The sequence below is a fragment of the Parasteatoda tepidariorum genome, chromosome 7 (assembly GCF_982258835.1).
Source record: "Parasteatoda tepidariorum strain Cologne lab strain chromosome 7, Ptep-v5.0, whole genome shotgun sequence".
Classification (NCBI taxonomy): domain Eukaryota; kingdom Metazoa; phylum Arthropoda; class Arachnida; order Araneae; family Theridiidae; genus Parasteatoda; species Parasteatoda tepidariorum.
Genome location: NC_141761.1, coordinates 106,602,437 through 106,620,274, shown reverse-complemented (window position 1 = coordinate 106,620,274; position 17,838 = coordinate 106,602,437). Strand labels below are relative to the sequence as shown.

Genomic DNA, 17,838 nt, shown 5'->3' with positions numbered 1-17,838 from the left:
ATTTTCACTTGCGTAAGTTAGATATTTTCTCACGAGCGCACGCGCATTTCAACAGAATTGACGCATGATCACTCCAATATTATTATAATATTGTAACCGTCGTTGAACAGCCGACCCAATTTTGGTTTTACGACTACAACAATGTTCAACTCCGTAGCCTTGAAATTTTGAACCCAATCCAGAAGATAAGGGAACTTCTGGATCAAGTATTGAGAGAAATTCGCCTTCGTGGTGGACTTTTTTGATGGAACTAACCCGTATTTGCTTTACATAGAGAGGAAGACCACGAGAACCTCCCACGGTTAGGCTGACGACAAGGGAACTCCCCGTGATCCGTCTACCACTGAGGATATTTCATGTCAGCACTGAGGTCGGTGCAAGCCGGATGCGGAATTCGTATCGACCAGTCATTGCTGGGATTCGGACCCGGTTTACTTCATTGGAAAGCGAACGCTCTATCCCCTGAGCCATCGCGTCTCATGCGCATGCGCAATCACTTATAATCTTACGTACGGGCGTGTATAGAATCAAATGTAAATATGCGAAATATCCCTATTATCTTATGCATTAGGATTTTACTTTATACACTCATGGACAAAAAAATTAGCGCACCAAGAAGGAGTCGTCAAAATGAAACGAAATTTTGCATACGTAATGACTACTTTGATATAAGTAAATGATTAGAAAATCAAAGAAAAACAATAATCTTTTATTTTCTAATCATTTACTTATATCAAAGTAGTCATTACATATGCAAAATTTCGTTTCATTTTGACGACTCCTTCTTGGTGCGCTAATTTTTTTGTCCATGAGTGTACTTTCTAACTGGTGCACGTATCTTACCAAACGTACTTCGGGTACTGGTTATATTAAGAATAACTTCGTGTACTGGTTATATTAAGGATACTTTGTCCTTTGTGTGGTATTTTATACCTTCGGATATTGTATTTGTAAAGTACTGGCTTTTCTTTAAGATACTTGTAAAGTAATTGGGCTTTACCTTAAGATGCTTTCAAAATACACCACTTACGAATATTTATACTTTAGGATACTAGTAAAGTATCCCACAAATAGGCTTTGCTTTATAATAAATATTTGTAACTTAATCCATACCTTTGTTGACGTACACTTGGATTTCGCATAGGCTGAAATAGTCTACACGGTGTCTGTTGTCTTCAACATGGATGTACCGTCCTTCAACGTCCCCTCCAGCACAAGTAAGCTTTAATGTAGTCGCCGCTAGGAACAAAAAATATGGTACTAGTTAGAAATAGTATTTTTTATAAATAACATCTTTTATTAAACAATTTTGAAAACATGAAAAACTAATTTTTAATAATTAAGAAATACTTATGTGATTAGTGATTAGTTCTAAAAATTAGTTACTGAGCCTTTTTTTTCCCTCCAGATTTCTTAAAAAACTGTCGATTATGAGCAAGTAAATTTTATTGATTCAAGAGGGACAATATCTATTTAACTAATGTACCAAATGAACAATGCAAAAAAAAAAAAAGACCATTAACTTGTCATCCAGTGATCGGATTATCATCTACACTAATGTGTAAGTTTAGTGGTTCGAAGATAGAGATTGACTTTAAATATGTTAATTAATTTGTTCAGACGATATTTTCATATTTAGTTTAGACTATATATAAGAATTATTAAGTTTTATTAAGTGCACATAAACTGCAAGTAATTAGCACTCACATTATGAGACAAAAATACAAATGAAATAAGAAAAATAAAATAAAGGAAAAACAATTTTTAAAAATAAGAAAAAAATTACTATAAAAAATAATTAAAATTGAAAAAAAAACAGAAATTAAAAAATTAAAAAGATATAACCTTGTTGTCAACTCACACGATTATATCTTAAAAATAGTACTTTCTAATATTGTATTAATATGACCAAAGCTAAATATATTTCAATACAATTGTGAGAAGAGCACTAAGAAACAAAAAGAAGAAGAAACTTATTCGAAAAATAAAACAAGCAAAAAACACCAAAATTCAAGAAAAATACAAAATAAAACACAAATAAGAACATATAAAGCAGGAGAAAGAGTAACTAAGTTGCCAGATTACAAAATATGAAATTGAAGTGTAAATATAGGTGAGGGAGATATTTTTAGATTAGCAGAACTAGATTTGCGCAAGGTAATTGGGTATAATATGAAAAAAACACAACTACTTCGATTTAGTAGGAACAACATATGACGCAATGCTAAACGAATGGAATTTAGTTGTTGTTTATTTAGTTATTGTTATTAGTAGTTGTTGTTATTTGTTTTAGTTGTTGTTGTTTATTTAGTTGTATTTAGTTTCAATAACTTTTCTTTATAATGCAATAAAATCTGGCGAGCAGCTATTTAAACGATCGAACACTTCGTTTGTTTATTTGTGGCTTGAAGTTAGGCTCGCAGAAAATGCCGTTCATGGGTTAAATTTAGTAGGAACAACACAACCTGTGACGTAGACTATATTATACCCAATTATATATTATAATGAATAATTGAAAGTGTAAATTAATAAAAAGGTCGAATTTTAAATATAACATTTAAATTTCCGTGGTTTTTATAAAAATTATTAACATTTGCCGAGTTTATTATCAACAAGTTTATTTACAAAACTCACAGAACATTATTTAATATTTAGTCTTGTTGTGTAGAACATTAGATACGACAGTAAAGTTAACGATTTACATATGTTGCTGTTGTAGGTCATTTAAGGCATTGGGGGTGCGATTGTTCTAAGCGATTTACATATAGAATTCTAATGTTAATTAATCGTTCTACAGAACTTACCGAATTTTCCATTGAAAGAAGCGCATTTATGGTAAGATGCCGTTGTTGAATCTCGCACACTGATTGCATAAATAGTCATCTGAGCTGCATCTGAGAAAGACATTCAAAAGACTAGCATTTTAATTATACATAAACTGATATTAAACTAGACAACAGTCCCATTTAATAATATGAACTGGCATTAAAATATTAAGAATATAGATGGAAGGGTTCAATTTTAAATAGTCTTGAGACAATGTATACAGCAATGGTTCCCAGTACTTAAAGCAGACGATTTTTTTATGCAGACAATTTAATTGATTAATTTAGAGAAAACGATTTTATATTAATTTGTATATCAGAAAACAACTTTTATATTTATTAAATTGCAGACGATTTTTTTAATGAATTGGTGTTGCAATTTTTACTCTATCTTTTGTTCTTGATAGTGAAACATTATGTTAAAAAGAATCTGAACTTCTTTAAGTTAAAAATACTTAGAACGCCTTTAAAGAGTTATAGTGATTTTCCGTGTGAATAGTATGAAAGAGAATTGTATTGGTTGTGTATCCGTATAAAAGAGAATTGATTTTTTAACGAATTGGTGCTGTAATTTTTACTCTATCTTTTGTTCTTGAAAGAGAAACATAACGTTAAAAAGACTCTGAACTCTTTTTAGTTAAAAGATTCTGAACGCCTTTAACAGACTGAACCGGGTACGTAAAATTTAAAAATGTGCTATCTCTTAGCATAAATTCCAATTTTTTAAAAAAGCTAATATTTTATCTTCTAATTTTTAAAAAAAACAAGATTTTATAATAAAGAAGTGAGAAATCGTAATTATTTTCATTTAAAAAAATTGTTTTGTTCTTTCGTTGTTGTAGTTTGAATTATTTAATTTTCTTAAAATTAATATAACAATTCCAATGATTGAAAGTAATGAAATAATAACAATGGCACATTACACTTAACCAGTGGAAACCGCTTTAAATTTTTTCAACTTTTGAAATGTAAATAATTGTTTGGCCTGCCGACTTCCTGAACAGTTCACGTTCACATCACAATTTTCTATTTTTAATAATTCTTTTTTTCATATTTCATTATTTTATTCGATGTAAATTATATTATTCGACTAATTAAAACATTTTGAATACTTTTAGTGAATTTGGGTTGTCTATTTTTTAAAATTGCATCAATCAGATTCTCAATTGGGTACTTGCACTTCAAGAAGAAGACCTCCCATACCCACACATGTGACCTATGACGTCAGCGTCAGCTAATCTTTATCCGCAAAATGGTGTAATAAAGTTGAGCTAAGTTTATTTGCATAAGTTAGAATGTTAATTAGCGATAATTTAAATAAATACAGAGCCGTTTCGCACATAGAATTAGTAGAAATATAATTCGTTTTCGTCTATTTCTTTTACTTAACTTAGATTTATAATGTGTTTACGTATCTTATTGTAACCTTGATATATGTTTGTTTTGTATGCCTGGCAACTTCGAAGCATAATTAGTTTATGTTCCACATGGCTTCGTGTCTGTCTTTGTGTTAAGTCTCTGTGTAAATATATAGTGAAAGAATCTTTGTGAAAGAATTTAGAATGTGTACTTAAGAGAATTGATACTTGACGGGCTTAGCTTACTCGGAATAGAATGTAAAGAACTGTTGATAACGTTAACTGATACTATAACGTTTCAACAACCAATCAATATCGAGATACTACACTACGTCACTTGCAGGCATCCCATTGGATACCTGTAACTGACGTCATTGTAAGTAAATTTTGTAATACGTCGATTTAGAAGCCAATAAGGTTCGATACACACACGTGACGTCTCCTCCGGTATTCAATTAAATATGATTTAAATTACATGGTTAGGCATAATCGCTTCTCTTTTTCTCGAGTTGAAAGTACCCAATTTCGAAAAAGTTACCGTAAAAAATACAGTTGGCAAAGTGCTAAAAACTATTTTCCGTTATAAATAAAAGTTTAGGTAACTTAACCTATATTGCCAAAGTTTGTTATTTAAGCATTTTTACTAACTCTAATTCGTTTGTTTATAAAAGTGAGAGAGGATGACGGAATACCTCTCCTTAACGATTATAACTCATTAAACTTTTTAAACTTTTACAGTTTCTCACCGCTTTAACGATTCAACGCACGCTCCATTGGCTCTGTGTCACATGGAACTCACATATAACCATTTTAACTTCAATTGCCTTATTCAATCAGAATAATATCTACTAACCTTGTGAGTAGATCCCTTGTGGTACAGTGAGAGCGATAGCTTTGACCCTGTAATTTATTTTCATGTCCAGCCGAATCCATCGTGGTCTCAGTTTGTCTGTATAGGCACATGTGTTGGGATCACCATCGATTGATTTGTTGGCAGGATATAAACTGAGAGTTTGTCGAGAAGATGCTTGTTGATCCACTGTGGACAAGCTGCGATCTATTAAAGAAAAAGAAACAATAATGTATGGGATGCTTAGTTCTGTGTTTAAGAGGCTTTGTAAAGTAAAAAGAATGTAAAGGAGAAGCACAGTAACTAAAACACTAAAGCATCGAGCTTCACATAATTGTTACAGTTGTTTCGATTGAAACAGTCAACACAGTTAAAGAAATTTTTTTTATCAAAAGTTTTACTCAAGGTAGTTGAATTTTCCCACAAATGCTTAAGAAAAAAACATTGTATCAGAAAAAAAATTTAAACACTTCAAATGCTCTCTTTAAAATTATTATTCCTAATATTTTTCATATAGTTTTATATATTCATATATTTTTATATATCCCTATATCTTTATATATTATGTATTCATACATTTTTATACATCCATATATTTTTCATATATTATGTTATTATTTACCATATATTATTATTTTCATACACTTTTTATTTAACTTATTCCGTTAAAACTTTAAATAAGGTATTTTCTCATAAGAAAAAGTTTTTTTTGCGTGCATTCAAAAGCCGGATTATTCTAAGTACCCAACATTCGGATACTCTGCAGTTGACAAATGTAGTAGTACCTACAAAGCATCTCCATAAGATGTTGAATTTAGTTTATCATGGTTGGGATGAACCAGATGTTTCTGAGAATACGCGTGTGCACTTAACGCCCACTCTATAATTTAATTGTTAGAAGAATTTGTTAAACAATTCTATTTAATTTAGCTGTAGATAATACGCAATGTAAAAATCAATTTTTACTACCAGTAACCAGGTTATCTGACTTTACATTATTAAATATTAAAAATAATAATGAAACGTATTTCCTGTGCACATATTTGCAAATAACAAATTTCTTGAACTATGACATTTAAGCATGCCAACCGGACTGTATAAGGGTCAGGGAACTGGTCTTGCATCAGAAAGGTTCTGGGTTCGAATCCCGGGCAAGGCATGGATGTTGTTTCATTCTCTGTACTATCTGTCCTTACTGTAGGAGCAACGTTGACTCACCTAATATAGTGCCCCTGAAAGAGTGGCCAACAAGTCTGCCCAGTAAATGCCAGTGTAGACGAAATGTTAACACAGGTGGACATTGGAAATAAAAAATATTAAAAAAAATATTTAAGCATTTTTCTACCTACTATAATCGCCAAGTATAGAAATATGTTGCCAACATTGCTTATCATTCCTCGTTTTACCTCACGTACTACTGAATGACAGGAGTTGGTTTCAAAGTGAGAGTGATTTTTACCATTGCCAGAGCAGTCTACTTATATCATTAGTCTATGATTAAGTTCAAATTATAGTTTTTGCTCGATAACTCTTTTATTTTCAAATCTTCTTAGAACAATTTTCTATACTTGCTCTTATTTTTCGGAAATTATTTTATGCTTTGGAACATCGTATAAATAAAATAGCGATTTTATTGTCCAATTAATACTCTACCTGATTATTTTATTTCTTTGGTAAGTTCCCAGACATTTTATAAAACGTTTTTGCACTAAAGTATTTCCAATAAGTAAGGGGAAATTTTAAGACAAAAGCAGTTTAAATTTTTTATTCATACTAAGACACTAACACAGGGGTAATTGTGAGTCCAACTCAAAAATCCTGAAAATTTCCTAAGTAAAATCATTCAAAAAATTAATATCTTTATAAATTTAAATCATCGAAATTTTCAAAACATGATATTCTAAATGAATTATATGCAGCATAATTTAAATGAATAATTATGTGTAAGTTTACTTTTATCTCTAATCACATTTATTATTCTACCAGAGAAAATATTTACAAATGATAGAGATGCCAGGTATAAATTCTAGTTCTAATATTTTTTAAATAAAATATACAAGAATTTTTACATATAAATGTGATAGATGATTTTTTGTAACTTCTGGACTTAGGATTTCCGGAGCACAATTACCCCAAGCGTAAAAATGCTTCGCATACTAAAATGCAGGAACATCAAAAGTGATCTCCATTTTTCTAGTTTGTCTACGGTACGAACTCCCCCGCCACAAAGTCTGAGGCCGTCTGCTGCTATGGAAACAAGAACAGCGCATTTCAGGGAGGGTAGCTTCTCTTCACTCTAGGGCTAACACTCTAGACCGAAGAAAAAAATTCCCTTTCTCTCGTTGACCCGAGCCAAAACCTATCCTAAACAGTAACCCCACACCCCTACTCGGAATAGTTAAACTTCGTTACCATGGTTACGGCCACGTTTCCAGACAAATGGCTCTGGGAGTTCTTACTTAAGACAAACTATATAGACATTCGATCACCGTTTCACACACTATAAGAATCTCCCTGTGTTTTAAGAGGAAGTGTAAAGAGGCTTACCGCAAAGGGGCATCAGCCCTGGGGACCATGTCCCATTTCGAAGACAAACCCTTTGTAGAGGACCTTGCTGAGAGTATCCTACAGAACAGGAGTATGTAACGGCGTCCCCTGGTCTATACAGTTCTTTCAGAGGATAGGGTCGCCCGAAGGCTGGAGATCCCGGATAACCACAATCTAAACCTAAAAAGAAAAAGAATACAGTTGATATGAACATACTGTTAAAAGAAGGCGTTTTATGAGTATGTTACCATGAATGACCGAAATCAAGAGAATCTCGACTTTCACCAGTGAATGTCAACAATCACACATTCGCTTTGGTGAATGCCCGAAATAGTTGATACACTCGATTTGATATTAATTTAATCGTTGCTATTACTATATTAATTCGATATTTTAATATTTGCAGATGATAGATTAGGGGAAACGCATGTTTTCGGAGTACTGGTTAAATACATAATAGGCCAGTGGCACTTGACCTTGGAAAAACATTGATGTAGGGCAAACCAGGCATATGTATACCGGGCAGTGGTACTTAACAAGACCTAGTATATACACTGGTGGACAAAACTAAGAGATGGAAGACATTTTCCCAAATATCTAAAAAAATACTGAACATAAATAAATTATTTATAATTATTATAATCATAAATAAATTATAAGAAATTTGGTATGGATATAGCTTATTCCATGATAATAAAGTATGAAAAACAAAAATGAAAGTGGCATTCACTGGCAAGACCTATTGCCAATAAATCCAATGTAGTCTGAACTTAAGGATAAAAGATAACAATAAAAGTGAGGCTTGTACGCTGTGTGTTGTCTCTAGTATGGTGTATGGTCACCCCTGACAGGCAGACAGCTTGCACAACGAGTATACGTGCTGTTAATAAGGGAGTTAAGGAGGACTCGATGAAGACCCTCCCATTCTTCCACCAGAGCAATTTTTAACTCCAGAATGGTTCTCGGGGGAGGTTGGCGCATCGCAATAGCTCTCCCAAGAGCATCCCAAGCATGTTCAATAGGACTCAGGTCAGGGGATTTGACTGTCCAATCCATTCGTTGCATATCCTCGCTTTCCAGATACTCATCAACCATCAGAGCTCTATGTGGTCTCGCATTGTCATCCATAAAAATGAACTTAGGGCCAACAGCGCCCCTGAAAAGACGCACATATGGCTCTAGGACCTCCTGTCTGTACCTCTGCACTATTCACGGAACCATTGTCAAACACATGGAGCGGTGTGCGGGTATCTTGCATGATCCCTCCCAAATCATGAGTCCTCCACCAGCATAATGGTCCCTTTCGATACTGTTGCTGGGATGGTATCGGGTTCCAGGTTCCCTCCATATCAATACCGTCCAGAATCAGGTTGTAGACTGAATATGGACTCATCGGTGAAGAGAACATTAGCCCATTGAAGCTGTGTCCAATTCTGATGTTGTCTGCACCATTCTGCACGCGCTTTTTTGTGGGAGGGAGTGAGTGGGATGCAAATAACGGGCTTCCTGGCATACAGCCCTCTTTCGTGGAATCTCCTGGAAACTGTTTTACTCGAAATTGATGTTCCTGTAGCAGCCGCGAGGCTCCTAGACAATTGAGTGGCTGTAGCCGTCTTCTGGCGCTTAGCTGAAAGGAACAAATACCGGTCTTCATTGGCCGTTGTAACTCTCGGGCGACCTTGTCCTGGTCGTCTGCATACTAACCCAACTAGTTTTAAATTGACTCCACAAATTGGAAATGACGCTTGGTGTTATATCCAATTCCCTAGCAATCTGAGCTTGGGACTGACCTGCCTCAAGTCTACCCACAATTCTCCACCTCATACCTTTGTCTAAACGATGATGTTCACTCATTTCACCTAAAAACCAGTAAGAAATAACAAGATTATTCAAAAAATGTACTAAAATCTGCAACTGCGTTGAAGAGTGGAATGAGATGAACAGCTCGATGCGGATTTTTATACCTCCTGCTGGCACAAGAATACGTAAACTTATCTCAGGGCTAATAGCGCTACAGTGACCATATATGGCAATCAACTGTCCAGGTTTTGTGCGGTATTTTTAAAGAAATGTGCGAAAATTATTCCATCTCTTAATTTTGTCCTCCAGTGTATTTCTCGGGCATTTACTTAGTCAACTATGTGATTGACAACATTCACCGGTGGAAGTCAAAAACCATCAATTTCGATATTAGTGCCCACAGTTGTAATGCAGCAAACATTTGCTCGACTTCGACTATGATTAATTCGGTTAGTTTAAAGTTAGTTCCTGTGGATTAAAAGAAGAAAAAAATACTAGGTCTATATTACTAAATATATATACTAGGTCTAGTTAAGTGCCACTGTCCGGTATACATTTGCCCGCTATGCCCTACATCAATATTTTTTCAAGGTCAAGTGCCACAGCCCTGTTATGCATTTAACCAGTACTCCGAACACATACGTTTCTCCTAATCTATCCTCAGCAGATATTAAAATATCGAATAAATATAATATCAACGAATAAATTTATATCAAATCGGTTGTAACAAATATTTCGGACGTTCACCAAAGCGACTATGTGATTGTTGACATTCACCGGTGAAAATCGACATTCTCTTGATTTCGGTCATTCACGGTAATAAATACACTGTTTTTAAAGATTCTGAAAAAAAAAATCAGAGCACTTCCCGTTTTTGTAATGATGCAGAATTTTGATAGGCAGCGTGCGCAAAATGAAAAGCGAAACACTTTAATAATTTTTGATTTTATGATTGCATTTTCACTTACATAAGTACTGACAGGCAACCTTAATGATTCTGGAGCTTTTTAATACAAGAAATTTTTTTAAAATTTTTTATCTTTAAGCAATCATGGTAGTTACTTCTATTTGTGAGCCGTTGAGAAATTTTACAGCGAAACAAGTTAATAAAGAATTCATAATTAATATTAATGACTTGAAAATTCTTTTCAATAACCAATTATGTAGGTTGACATATTTTAATTTCGTAAAGCTGACGTAATAGACTACCTGACATTATGTGATATAATTTAATTAATGTTATCCTTCAATTGGTAGATTTCATTACGTTGAGATTGATAGAGAGTATAAACTGCGTACCTAATTAAAAGACAAAAGGGCGTGACAATAGTATATAAACAAATGATACACGCTCATAGAATATTATTTACATTTAAATAGTCATTAGGAACATTTAGATTTAATAGTCATTGTCAAACAAGTTATTCAAATCCAGGACGCTGATAAAAGAGAAAACTATTTATTTCGTTTTTTTTTTAATTACAAGTTCTTTTTTTATTGCAATGAAATAACATAATCATACCGCAGCTAAATTTAAAAAATTAAAATTGCACAAATGATGAATATGTAATTAGACTACCTGCCAATTTTTTTTTATTTCAGCAAAGAGAATATTATATTAAACTATAGAAATTAGAAGGTTGTTTACATGGAATTTATATCAAACAACAATTTCATAAAAATAGGGAAGAATTTTTCGACATAAAATAAACATGGTTCTAACGAGAAACTTTATTAAACCTTTTTGAATAATCATTTTAACAAAAAAGTCTACGTAAGTAAAACGTAAAATTACGTGAGTAAAATATAAATAAATTTTCAATAGTTTTCCTCAAAATTATTTACTTTTTTTTTAATATTTAAATTTCAACTTTTTTTATTCATCAATATATTTTTAATAATGACAACGATAATTGTAAGAAAAAAATCGCCCAAAAATAATTAGAAACATTTTCTACTAAATATTCATTTATAAGTTTTGCGTAAAGTAGAAACAATAATGTTTAATACGATTTTATAAAAGTTAAATACTGCATTTATATATATATATATATATATATATATATATATATATATATATATATATATATATATATATATATATATATATATATATATATATATATATATATATATATATATATATATATATATATATATATATATATATATATATATATATATATATATTTATAGAGAGAGAGAGAGAGAGAGAAGTTAAAATATTGAGAAAATATGGAAAATAATAAAGATTGATGTGATGACAAGAGAGGAAAAAAATATTAAAAATAAAATTATTTTTAAAAAATATTTAAAATTTTTTATTTATTTATCAAAAGAAAAAAAAATATTAAACATCCGGAAAACAAAATAAAGAAGAAAAAAATCTCTTCATCAGCGCACACGATTATATCCGCAAAAAGGAGTGCTTTCTAATATTGTATCAATATAGCCAAAGCAAAATATATTAATACAATAGTGTGAGGAGCACTAAAAAAATTGAAACGAAAACAGAATACATTAAGTAAAAAATATATACGAAATAAAACATATCAAGCAAAAAACAGAAAATACAATACAGAATCAAACACGAAAGGAAATTTTTAAAGCGAGGAGCGAATTCAAATGTACCACAGTTTAGTTTTCTGTGGTTTCGTTTTCAACTTATTGCGTGGATTTATTGTGGCATATTTTGAAATACTTCGTAACCGCGACATTGAATTATAAACAAATCTTTTTTTTAAAAAATTGTCTGAAATAGGAGATAAACGAAGGAGTGCCGATATTTACGTAAGAGTCACTTCCGACATTTTTTGTATCACGTAATAAAGAAATCCTCGTCACACCTGCTGCTGCTGCGAAGGAGGGTGCTTTCTGGGTCACTGGTGCTTTAATAAAGATGACATCAACATCCAAGAGGGTGAATCAGTTATTCATCTCACTTCTTCGATTTTCGCTTTCCGTTAAAGAGTGGAAATTCGTCAGATTATTTAGCTTATGCGCAAATTAACTACAGGGAGCGTAGCCAAATCTTTCAACAAAAATAAGAACCTTTTAAGTACTTTTTAAGAACTCAAAAAAAAAAAAAATGTTTTTTTAAGCTCTATATACTCTAGCAGCAAAATACCTTGGGCCCTCATTGGACCAATATTCCCGAATCTTGGCTTAATAAGGATTCAAAGGGCTGTTATTTTTCCGATATTGGCCCTATATAGAAATGTCCTATTCACCCAATATTTTACAATCACTTAACAACCCACATCGGCCCTATATAGAGTTGTCTGATTCATCCGTTATTTTATAGTCATTATTCGGTCAACATACGCCCTATATTGTTTGTATAGGCCGATATTGGTCCTATATAGGACCAATATTATAAAATCTGGACCTATCAATATTGGTCAATCGGTATTAGTTCATATAGGACCGATAACGAGCCAATTTTGAGCCCAACTGGAGTCGAGGTAAAATTGTTACTCAGGGTACATTAACAAAACGCAAAATAATTTTCAAAGACTTTACATGATCATGATAAAAGAACTAGTTTCTGACAAGAAACTTTCTTATCGACTATACTAGTCACCATAAAAAAAATCGAAAGATTTTTTGGTTCGATTTCAGAGGGTGCAAAACGAAGCCTGAAACTGAGAATATCTTGTGAAATGCAGCTGAGTCACACATGAGAGAATCTCACCGAACCCATCTATGTAGACCGCACATACTGACTCGCAAATATTTCATTAAACATGTAAAATGATTGGCGCTTGCCGACGGTACACCGAAATGGATTGTGGTAAAATGAATTGTGAGAACATTGAATAGAACAATGTGAAAACCACACTTTTGGATAATACGAAGCGAAAATAGATATGGTAAAGAAAAAAAATCTAACTTTCGAAAAGGTAATATTAAGAACTTTTTAAAAACCTCCAATGAAAGAAGTATATTTAAGGGGTTTCAAAAAACGAAAATCGAAAATAAGCAAATTTAAGCACTTTTTAAAAGCACTACGCTCCATGTAACTAAGGTGATCCGTTAAAGTGCCAAAAAAACTGTTTTATTTCTCTAATCCCCTGCGTAATCTACAAACTAACTAGATAATCTGCATATCACCTGCTAAACACAAGTTATAGGGAGAAAAAAGGGAAGCGTTTCTGTAAGCTTAAATTAATCTAATGTCATTTATTTATTAAAATCAATTGACTACCATCAAACAATCAACACATTAGTTGATAGAATTAATCGTATCCGTTTAAAAACTATAAACAAATAAAATCCCTTTAAAAACTATAATGCAAAGAGCAAAACGGTTTAAAATGTTATTACAATTAAGAAAATGCCTTTATTTTTTTATTGTTCAATATCTAAAGAAACAAGTCAATAATTACAATAAAACAATCAACAATTTAATTTAGAATGAGAGAAACAAACTCTTGAATTTCAATAATACCGAGATCGTTAATTCACACATCACCCAGGTAAATTGCGGAAAACTCTTAATTTTGCCCTTTAACGGATCACCCTAGTAACTCTGCAGATTAGCAAGGTAATAAGCAGATTAACGGTTTTCGTGGCAGCATATATACTTCCATGAATTGGAGTCTTATAGTATTAGAACGCATAAAATTTGATTTTTTTTGGACAGTTAACGGTTATATACCTGAAAATGTTACGGAAACAAACGGATTTCTATGAAAATCATATAAACTGGAAGTTAAACGCTATTTCTCTTCATTAAGATGTTGTTGTTGCCGTCGGCCATTAAGGCAGAGGGGGAGCGATTGTTCTTGCTTTCCAGTGGTGCCATCTATGGCTAAGAATTCGACCTCTGCCACATTCATACGCCGTTTATAGGGCGGTGCCATTCATATATCCATTCATTTGTCCACAGATCGTAATTTTGACGTGAACCAGAGAACGATCAAACTCTAATTCAGTACCCCCAGAGATCTTGATTTGTTATCGGAACATGGCGGATTTTGTGACCCGACAGATTTAACGTGCACCAGACACCATTCTTCGACCAGCCGGATTCGAACTCCCGTTCTCACAAACGTGAGTGCAGCGCCCTGCTCACCAGGCTATCTCGGCCTTTCATTTAAATAGTAACATAATGTAGACTAAAAATCAATTTTCATTGTACGGTTGATTAAAACAATTACCTAGATACTATCAATATACTTCAGAGTTACCAGACTTATACTTCAGAATTAATAGAGTATTTTAACCAATTTCATTTAAAATATTGATTTTGTCATTCAAAGTTACATTGTTTAAAATGATGAATAAATTTTTATAACTTACAATTCAAAAATTTTCCGAATATAATTAAATTTAATGATCAAAGTAATAAATTGTTAAAAATAAAAAATTCTTACAGGTATTTTTGGATAAATAAATGTTGCAATTGTGAAATTTTTTTTTTCTGATTTGTTTAAAATCTTTTTGACATTTGATGATATACGCAAAATGTGAAGTTAAAATTAAAGAGCTTTAATTAAACGTTTGAGTAATAAAGTATTTAAATATATTGCATCCAGTTTCCTGGTTAATAATGCTGTGAGCGTAAAATGTTCCTGATCTTTCAATCTTTTTCTAAGTTATATATATATATTTTTATTATTATTTTGTATTATAAATATGAACTAATATGCCAAAATTTAGAATTACTACGGAAAGCAATATTTACCCATTTTGCTGAAAAAATAAAGTAATAAAAAAAGGAGCCATATTCTATATATATATATATATATATATAGCTATAGCTGTAAATACTAATTTCTAAAAAACGAAATGTTTTAGTTTACTTATTTCCCTATTTCGTTTTATATTTTACAAACATCGTTAAACAGTTGGCCCAGTATTTTTAGTTTACTAATGTTCAACTCCGCAGCCTTGTAATTTTGAACCCAATACAGTAGAAAAGGGAACTCCTGGATTAAGCATTGGGAGAAATTTGCCTTCGTGGAGGACGTTTTGATGGAACTAACCCGCATTTGCGTTACATGGAGAAAACAAAAACCCCACTAGAACCTCCCCTAACGGCAAGGGGTCTCTAACCCATGATCCGTCTGCCACTGAGGATAATTTACGTCTAGTCTGCACTGTGGTCGGTGCAAGCCGTATACGGAGTTCGCATCGACCAGCCATCGCTGGGATTCGAACCCGATTCACCTCATTGGAAGACGAAAGCTCTATTCCCTGAACTATCACGGCTCTTACCATGAGCAAACTCTTTAAGCAAATCTAGGAAGAATTTTCAAATTGTTCTTATATTATTTTTAATGCTAACACGTATAAGCATTTAAAAATCACTAACTAAAATTTTATAAACTTTTTCGCGGCAACTGAGGGACTCAAACTATTAGATTCAGTTTTTTTTTCAACAGCGAGTTATTTTTAAAAAAAAATTAACACTTCCTATTAAATAATATTGAATTTATCACTGGCATTAAATGAAGACAAAACAAATTAGCATATTTTTTAAATGTTGACTTATGTCAGGACCTTTTTTTTTCCCTCAATGAAAAATGACAAAAAAGCAAAAAATGGGGGGCCAACATTTCCTATTTCGACATTTTAGTGATGGATTTTTTTTAAAACTTTTTGTAGAAGGTGCGTTTTACAGTGAAACCTCCAGGAAAGACCACCACTAAGTAGCAGGGGTCTGTCTAGGTTTTTCTGAGAGGTACCTATTTTGTGAAAATTTAGACATAATTTGTGAAAATTAAAAATGATATTAAAAAATCAACACAAAAAATGTTAAAAATATGGCTTCATCGTTTCTTATGGGATACAAAAATAAAATTTTAAGAGAAAGTATTTTGTGAAACTACCGTTTTTCCTAAAGTTGAATTTGTGAAGGTACCGCTAAACGGTAGTAAATTTGGCCTGGACAGACCCCTGTGTATGGACATCTTTTAGGAGGCACGGAATTTTTTCCATAGACTTCGTGTTGAAGAAAATCTTTAGGCGAGACCAAATTGCATTAAGAAGCAAAAAAAAAAAAAAGTTCAGTTCATGAAAAATATTTAATTTATGAAATAAAATGGTTCGTATAAACACCATCGGCCAAATCAATGGACAAACCATAATTGAACGCTAGTTTTTTCTATTTGTATCATTTTCATTCTATTTTAGAAACTCACAATTTTTATCCACCATAAAAAACATATGATGAATCTCATATGAAATAATTATATATTTTCAAAAAGTCGAATTTATCAGTGATAGTTAAAAAAAATACTTCCATGTTTTGAAAATTTCTCAACAGAAAGTGTTTACTCCAATTGATTTGTTAATATTTTATAGATGTCTGTACATTATGAGAAAAATAAAATTAGTAAAAAATAGAAGTCACAGAGTTAATAAAAACATTTATTGAAAAACGCACCTTTTGCCGAAAATGGGTTAAGGCACGGACCTGTAGAAACACACAAATAGTGGTGTTCGTTTATCTAATACTGATGATGCAGAATTTAAGTAAATAGTTCATGCATTGCATATTAATAGATAGAGAAAAACGTGAACTTTATTTTTAAGAATGAGAATTCATAGCCACGGAAAAATATCCTTCTTGGCTTACAAAATATTCGATACAAACGCTTGGATGGTTCGTGTGTATTGAAAGGAAGCCAACAGGCATGTGAAATTTTCTTTTTGCTGCTGATAGTTAAATGTATGTCAACATTTTCAGAACTCATTCCAGACTTTTCCAGGAAAGTCCTGCTTTTTTTTGGACATTTAAGAAAAATCTATTTGCTAACTGGAGAATTTGAGCTAACTAAAGAATAGCGTGCCGTTTTTGCGATTTTGTTAACAGTTTGAGAAGAAAAAACAATTCAGTGGTCGATCTTGACGCTTCTATAAGGTTCTGTTTTTATGAACTTCGAAAAAATCTATGCACAACTTTCTGAATCTAAAATTACCATAGAAATAGGGTACTTTTTGCCCAATTTTTCTTTCGTGAATATGTGAAATGAAAGGTGATGTCTTTCAAGGAGTTATAGTTTTAAAATAATGAATTAAATTTAATTACTAACGAATTCGTTTTTCAAAAGCTGAATATTTTGAGAAGGATACTTTTTCAAAATGAAATAAAAAAATATTGCGTTTTTTTAAGATAAAATAATTTGTAATGGTTCGTTTTAAAGCGTAAAATAATTTGAAAAGAATCCTTTTTCATAGGAAAGTAATTGTTTGGTTAAGGGAAGAAATAATTTGCAAAAAATCCATTTTTACGACAAAATTATTTGCAAAAAGTGACGTCAAAATTTGTGAAGGATTTGTTTCCACGACGAAACCAATTGCAAAGTATCCATTTTGAAGGCAAAATCATTTGGAAAGGTCTGTTCTTATGAATCATTTCTGCGTTTTACGTGCACGTTAAAAACTTCCAAATCGTTAAAGTTCACGAGTAAGTTTCTCTCATTCAACTAATTTGTTGATTCTTTGAATA

The 17,838-nt window shown here is 32.1% G+C and overlaps 1 protein-coding gene across 1 annotated transcript in view; it reads right to left on the bottom strand.

Annotated features, from left to right (window-relative positions):
- LOC107455186 (sushi, von Willebrand factor type A, EGF and pentraxin domain-containing protein 1) overlaps positions 1-17,838 on the bottom strand; it is a 51,798-nt gene that overhangs the window by 15,143 nt on the left and 18,817 nt on the right. Inside the window, exons 2-5 of the mRNA XM_043052213.3 lie at positions 7,581-7,760; positions 5,037-5,240; positions 2,805-2,894; positions 1,114-1,239 (exon numbers count right to left, since the gene is read on the bottom strand). Coding sequence (XP_042908147.1) covers positions 1,114-1,239; positions 2,805-2,894; positions 5,037-5,240; positions 7,581-7,760 — 600 coding nt within the window. The remainder of the gene's footprint in view (positions 1-1,113; positions 1,240-2,804; positions 2,895-5,036; positions 5,241-7,580; positions 7,761-17,838) is intronic.